The sequence below is a fragment of the Propithecus coquereli genome, unplaced genomic scaffold (assembly GCF_000956105.1).
Source record: "Propithecus coquereli isolate 6110/MARCELLA unplaced genomic scaffold, Pcoq_1.0 Scaffold120, whole genome shotgun sequence".
NCBI lineage: Eukaryota > Metazoa > Chordata > Mammalia > Primates > Indriidae > Propithecus > Propithecus coquereli.
The window spans coordinates 2,834,267-2,842,127 of NW_012136081.1; the positions used below are offsets into that span (position 1 = coordinate 2,834,267).

The 7,861-nt window shown below is 39.1% G+C and overlaps 1 protein-coding gene across 1 annotated transcript in view; it reads left to right on the forward strand.

Moving 5' to 3' along the window:
- Positions 1 to 7,861, forward strand: part of ATL3 (atlastin GTPase 3) — a 64,304-nt gene that overhangs the window by 28,899 nt on the left and 27,544 nt on the right. Inside the window, exons 3-4 of the mRNA XM_012664765.1 lie at positions 3,009 to 3,197; positions 3,603 to 3,653. Of these exons, the coding sequence (XP_012520219.1) occupies positions 3,009 to 3,197; positions 3,603 to 3,653 (240 nt within the window). The remainder of the gene's footprint in view (positions 1 to 3,008; positions 3,198 to 3,602; positions 3,654 to 7,861) is intronic.

Genomic DNA, 7,861 nt, shown 5'->3' on the forward strand with positions numbered 1-7,861 from the left:
AAGTAGAAACCGTTTATTGAGTCCCTAATACGTTTCAAATACTGTACTTTGAGATGAGTGGTAGATTTATAAATGGAGACAAAAGTGGTTACAAATTTTTCCCTGGTCATATTGTGACTAAGTTGTGGAGTTTGCTTATTTCAAAAATATTTATTGATTGCCTGCTAAGTGTAGACTCTGTTTTGGGAACTTGGGGGATATAGCATTGAACAAGAGAGACAAAAATTGCTGCCCTTGTAGGAATTACATTATAGAGGGGAAAAGTAAGGATTCATGTTCTGCCCTGTCTTGATTCCAGAGCCTGTTTTTTTTCTTTTCAGTTTACCATGTGAAGTGATAGGCTCTGAGAGGGTGGGGTCGGGTCATCGGGACAAAGGGAGGGCTTCATCAAAGGTGAGTATTGAAGAGTCAGTAAGTATTTGTCTGGAGTCAAGGGGAAAGAAGCATTTCAGCTCATGGGAAGGAATGATTGAATAGGTGGTTTGTGTGAAATTTTGGCATCAAGACGGACAGGACCTGCATCCTGACTTTTTCCTGGTAGAAGGACCAATAAGAATACATCTTCCTGGGAGGATGACAATAAGGAATTAAAGGAAATAAGGCAGTGGGGAGAATGGTGGTGAAAGACTTTTGACTTAGATGATGGAGAGTTTTAGGTTTGAGTCACAATCCGTAGAATGTTTTTGATAGCCTTTTGTGTAGTTGCTGTCATGATATTAATATGTTTGTGTACTATAATGAAGTAGAAGAGTTTAGCCCAAAGGGGTGAGTTGACATCATCAAAGCAACACTTGGGATGGTGACTTGGACAAACAGCCTAACAGGCAGGAAGGGTTGGAAGGTGGCACGGTGTAAGGAGAGGGCCCTAAGGTTTTGATTAAAGAATCTAAAAGATGGGGGAGCCTGAGATGTGAGGACAAATCAGCAAAGTACCTTCAGATGACATCTGGGAAGGGATGAGTGGAAATGAAGTTTTTACTTGGAAGATTGATAGTATCATCCCATTGTCTTCAGGAAGCAAGAGATAGAGATAATGTGGTGGTAAGTGGGCAGCTCTGTTTAAAGTGAATTATTGATGATGTGTACAGTTGAAAATACTTTTTCCCTTACATAGGCACAAACCAAAGGAACACTGTGCGTGAACACAGTGGATGTCGATAACTGTGCTCATACCGCTGGTATGAAGAGAAATGTATGATCATCCCAGCTCCCCCAACTAAGCATAGCCTGGTACTCTTCCTGGGTTCTTGGGTACTGTGCTACAGGAAGAAAGAGATGAAGAGATGAGTAAAGACTTTATCTTTCTTTTTTTCAACTATCCTCAGTGATCTTCAGCTTCCCTCGACGTGCAATTCATTGTGCACAACTGTATACATTTCTGTAATTGGATTATTTCATCTTGCCTGTAGCCCATGTAACCTTATCTTCCATGCCTATTGCCCTACATCCTTAGGGTTGTAGCTCCTCAAGTCATTCATTTTACACTTGTTTGTTTTGTGCCTGCTGTGTGTCCTTACATTCACATTGCTCAGTAAACTAACTTTACGTACGTATGTACGTATTTATGACAGGATCGCACACTGTTGCCTGGGCTAGAATGCAGTGGTATCATCATAGCTCACTGAAACCTCAAACTCCTGGGCTCCAGCGATCCTCCTGCCTCAGCCTCTGGGGTGGTTGGGACTATAGGCATTTGCTACCATATCCAGTTAATTTTTTTTTTTTGAGACATAGTCTCACTCTGTTGCCCTGGCTAGAGTGAGTGCTCTGGCGTTAGCCTAGCTCACAGCAACCTCAAACTCCTGGGCTCAGGTGATCCTACTGCCTCAGCCTCCCGAGTAGCTGGGACTACAGGCATGCGCCACCATGTCCAGCTAATTTTTTCTATATATTTTTAGTTGTCCATATAATTTCTTTCTATTTTTAGTAGAGATGGGGTCTCGCTCTTGCTCAGGCTGGTCTTGAGCTCCTGAGCTCAAACAATCCGCTTGCCTCGGCCTCCCAGAGTGCTAGGATTACAGGTGTGTGCCACTGCGCCTGGCCCCCCAAGTCTTTTTGTGTCTTGATAGCTCATTTCTTCTTGTTGATGAATAATATTCCACTGTATGGATGCACCACAGTTTTTTCATCCATTCACCTACTGAAGGATGTCTTGATTGTTTTCAGGCTTTGATAATTATGAATAAAGCTGCTGTAAATATTTGTGTATAGGTTTTTGTTGGAACATAAGTTTTCAACTCATTTGGGTATAAACCAAGGAATGTGATTGCTGGATTGTACAGTAAGAGTATGTTTAGTTTTGTAAGAAACTGCCAAACTGTTTTCCAAAGTGTTTGTACTATTTTGCATTCCCATCAGCAATGAATGAGAGTTCTTGTTGCTCCATGTTGTTACCGTTATTTGGTATTATCAATGTTTCGTATTTTTGCCATTTTAATAGATGTGTAACAGTATCTCATTGTTGTGTTTCCTACCCATTTTTTTTTTTTAAAGAGACAGAGTCTTGCTCTGTTGCCCAGGGTGGAGTGCAATGACATCATCATAGCTCACTGCAAGGAAGATTGCTTGAGCCCCAGTAGTTTGAGGTTGCAGTGAGCTATGATGACGCCACTGCACTCTACCTGGGGTGACAGAGCAAGGCTCTGTCTCAAAAAATTTTTTTTCATTTATCAAATAACCAGAAAACTCCAGAAATTTGAGAGATGAATGAATGTAGTCTTTTGCAGATAAATACTAAAAATATCCCAGCCCATAATGTTTAAACTAAGATTAACATTTTTCATTTCTTTTTCAATAACAAAAAACATCTTGCTGACTGGGTAGGTGGTAAGCTAATTGCCTTCAACATTTGGCTGTTTCAGTTAGTGGGGGGGCAATTTTCTCTTCCTTTTGTGTTGCCTTATATGCCTTTGGATAATCTTTAGCAAAGTGCTCTGGTCAGATAAGGCACCTAAATAATTGTATGTTTCTGATAGAACCTACAAGCAGGTGCTTAAGGCTCATGTAAGTGTTACCTGTACTTTTCGATTTCTCCTTTACGTTTTCCCCCTTCTCACTTTAACCTATTTTGTTTGTATTTTGCTTTTTTTAAGGTTGCAGTTGTTCTGATGGATACCCAGGGAGCATTTGACAGCCAGTCAACTGTGAAAGACTGTGCTACCATCTTTGCTCTAAGCACCATGACTAGTTCTGTTCAGGTAAAAACCACTTGACTTAGAAAAATGTTTGCAGAGGAAATAAGATAAAGGGAGAATATCTAGTTTAAATTATTGTTCTGTTAACAGAATCCCTTTGTTGATACGTAAATGCTCCAAGAAAAGCCTAAAAAATGGAAATTGAAATCACATCAGTTACATCATATAGAAAATTTATTTGGTAAGAACTTAGGAAAACGATATTTTAAACAGAAGAGGAAGAATTTCGTGATTTCAACCTTATATGTATAGTTTTCGAAAAGACACATAATATTACTGTTTGAACAGGAGCTTCATATTCTTATATGTGAACTTTTAATTGTACAGAGCTTCTGCCATGCTTTACGCTTATTTGGGATTTGTCTGAAGTAAGCCAGAATAGTATCAATCTGGATTTTTGTTTTCTAGATTTATAATTTGTCCCAGAACATTCAGGAAGATGATCTTCAACAGCTGCAGGTATGTATTTCTCATAAAAGTTTTAATATCATAATATATTATTTAAAAGTTTTAAGATTAAGAAAAATTTTAGAACTGAGTAGTTTTTAGCAAAAGATTGAAATATGCAGGAAGGTTTTTGGTTTATATTATATATCTGTTGAAGTGGAGCAGGGGTGGTCAGGAAGGCCTTACTGATTTGAGCAGAGAATGGAAGAGAGTGAGTGAGTGAGTCCTTCAGATACATCTGGGGGGGGAAGGGATGGAAATGTTATAGGCGATGTAGCAGCAAGAAAGACCCTGAGGTGGAATGTGGTTGGCAGGAGTAAGGAATGGCAGGAAGGCCCGTGCTGGGATTGGAGGGTGTGACAGGAGGGGGCTAAGCGATGAGGTCAGAGAGGCAGTGAGGTGCTGGTCATGCCAGGGCTTTTCCTCTGAGTGAGTGGGAGCTCTTGGTGGGTTTTCAGCACAGGAGTGGTGTTATCTGACATTGTAAAGGGATCACTCTGGCAGCCATGTTTAGAATAGATTTTTAGAGGGCAAGAATGCATTCAGTGGGACTGGTCATGGAGCTATTAAAATAATCCAGGTGAGGTTAAATAAATTAATATTTGTTAAATGCATAGAAGAACTATGTGCCTGGAAAATAGTATGTGTTTAAAACTGCTAGCCATTGTTATTATTACCATTTTCCATAGCAGTAGTTCTTATCTGTTTTTCCGATAAAACACTCTTCAGTGGATATTCCAGGGTTGGATGCAGTTCCTGACTTGCTGTTCTAATTCTGCTTCTCCCACTGACATTCAAAAAAACATACCAGAATGTGAGTGAGTGACTAGGTCATTATTATAGAGATTACTTTGAATTAGTTCTATTTTATATTCCTTTAAAAAAACAAAGAATTGATAACAACAGTGAAAAGGATAAAAATAAAGAACAAATCATTCCTAAACTTTGGCCCTTAATATTACTAATAGCAGTTGCTTATATTTCTTTATTGGTGGTTCTATACCAGTGGCATGACTCAGTGGTTGAGAGTTGTTACTCTGTAAAACCTTTTCATCAAAAAATGACTTTGTCAGGCTGGGCACGGTGGCTCACGCCTGTAATCCTAGCACTCTGGGAGGCCGAGGCGGGTGGATCGCTCAAGGTCAGGAGTTCGAGACCAACCTGAGCAAGAGTGAGACCCCGTCTCTACTAAAAAATAGAAATTATCTGGACAACTAAAAATACATACATATAGATAAAATTAGCCAGGCATGGTGGCGCATGCCTGTAGTCCCAGCTACTCGGGAGGCTGAGGCAGAAGGATTGCTTGAGCCCAGGAGTTTGAGGTTGCTGTGAGCTAGGCTGACGCCACGGCACTCACTCTAGCCCGGGCAACAAAGCGAGACTCTGTCTCAAACAAAAACAAACAAAAAAAATGACTTTGTCACCGTTTCACCTGAAATTTATTCCTTTCTAAACTCTTTCCTTTCACACATTTCTTGAATTCCTAAGTCGTACAAGGTAGAAGACCAAATGCCATAGATACACATAAGGTCACATTCCCTGGTATCAGGTTTGAGAACTTTAACATGTATTTTGTGGGACACAATTCAACCCATAAGAGGTATAATGCAGTTATATAATTCTTTTTTGATACCATTCTCAAGAACTCTACCATTCTCTGGTTCCTCAAACCCAGGATATGTTTAAGCATGTCTTTCCCATGATCATTTTAACATCAACCTTTCCCAATTCTTTTTGTCCCATTTGTCCTGTATAGTCCTCTGTCTTCTATGATGATTTTGTTACTTTATGTATGGATGGCCTTATAACAGCTTTCCAGCTGACTTTCCTGTTTCCAGTCTCCTGCCTAAGAATTACGCTACACGCTGCTGAATCACCTTTGTAAATGGTATTGGGATCCTGCTACTCACTTTCTCAGACATCTGTTTTTCAGGGTATTGCGTTAAAGCCAAGCCTTGGTTTATTCTTCAGCGCAGTCCGTTTACATGGCTGTTGTTTCCTTTGCATTATCAATGATGATTTTTCATTTCATTCTAGCTGAAGCACTCTTCCCTAGTAAAAGAAATGTTCATAGTTCCAACAGAATTCAACTTGCTTAATTCTTGTTACTTTTGAAATAAGCTCTTCATTTTTTGCTAGTATCTTTCTTACTTCCCTTTAGGCCGTATTATTTCCTGTATTTGACTTCAATTCAAAAAAATCACATTTTCTTTTAGACTTTCCTAAACTAGTGCTTTGAACTGTACTACTTTGTATTTTTGAGTCCCATTAATGGGATGTAGTTTTAAGTGTTTGGGAACAGTTATAAAGGTAATACATTTTAAAGTTTGGAGATTATTCCCAGTGAAAATGCATTGTTGATTTTTCTCTGTAGTAAATAGTCTAGTTAAAATACTGTTCGTGGTTTATGCAACAGTTAACACACTTGGTGACAGAAGGATTTAGTAGGTGAGGTAGAAGCAGATGTTATGGATAACTTTTTAAATTTCTTTATTGAGAGGGAATTCTGGAAGGTCTGTGTTTAGAAGGGAAATAGAGGGTCTTTGGAATGGAAGTGTTGACGAGGTCAAAGAATAGTAATAATACAGTAATAATAGGAAGAGTTTAGTAATTCAAAAAAGGTCAGGGAGACCAGGTGTGGTGGCTCACACCTGAAATCCCAACACTTTGGGAGGCTGAGGTGGGAGGATCACTGGAGCCTAGGAGTTTGAGGTTGCAGTGAGCTATGATGAGGCCACTGTACTGTAGCATGGGTGACAGAGTGGGACTCTGTCTCCAAAAAAAAGAAAAGAAAAAGAATAAAAGATGAATAGAAGTGACAAAGGGAAGCAAAGAAGTCACCAACCCTACCTTTTGATCCTGAAACACGTGGAGTGTGAGAATAATAGTCACTATTTGAAATGTCTATGGGGAAGATTGTGCCCTCAGTTTTTAGTTAAGGAGGTACAAGTAACTGCAAGTTTAGGGGAGTGTGTCCATTGTGGACCTGAAGTTGCAGATGATACAGTAGGGGTGTGTGGCGGGGAGTGAGGGAAGGGAGATTCAGAGGATTATGTAGATGATAGTGCCAGTGCCATGGACTTTGAAGCTGAAGTGAGGGGATGTGGCACATACCTTTAGGGCATTGCCTGGTGAAAATAGGGATGATAGGCGTGTTGGATTTACTCACTGGAGATTTACTTACTTTTAGCCACTGGACTTAATGGCCAGAGGACGTATCTCACTTGACAAGGCTGATGGTAGACTAAGTAACTGCATAAATATAAATGTTAAAAAGGAGAAGATAATATGCTCATGTGCCTGGAAATCCACGAATCAAGTGAAAATGATGTAGAGCTTAAAAAATAATTAGGATACCCATAAAAATAAATAAATAAAAAGTAAAATAAATAAAAATAATAAAAAATAAAAATATAATAAATAAATCAGTAAGCTTTCTTTTCTATTATCAATAACCAGTTTAAAAATGTAATGGAAAATGTTCGCTATAGCAACAAAATATTAAAAACAGAAAGACCTAACAAGATCTCTGTGAAGCACTTCAGAATTGTATGAGACATATAAAAGATTTAACCACATGTAGAAATATATCTTGTTTCTTATATAGGGGATGGTAATAGCTAACAAATATTAACTGCTTACTCTGTACTAGATACTCTGCTGTATATTATAAACATTATCTCCTTTGGGACTGATTATTACAAAGTTTTCAATTCTTCCCCACTAAACAAAATTATAAAGGCATTATTTTGGGAACCTGACAGAATTGTTTCCAAAAACAAAACAAAAAACAATAAAACATTTATTAAGTGCTAAGGAAGAGAAATCTCAGGTATTATAGGGCCCAGCCTGGGGGTTTGGAAAGTTTACCTGATGGAGTTATTATTTTTACTCTGTATGCTTTTTATGAAATTAGAAGTGATATTGTCTTTGTTTTTTTTTTTTTTTTTTGAGACAGTCTCACTCTCTTGCCTGGGCTAGAGTGCTGTGGCGTCAGCCTGGTGCACAGCAACCTCAAACTCTTGGGCTCAAGCGATCTTCCTGCCTCAGCCTCCCAGGTAGCTGGGACTACAGGCTTGCGCCACCATGCCTGGCTAATTTTTTCTATTTTTAGTTGTTTGGCCAATTTCTTTCTATTTTTTAGTAGAGATGGGGTCTCGCTCTTGCTCAGGCTGGTCTTGAACTCCTGAGCTCAAACGATCCACCCGCCTCGGCCT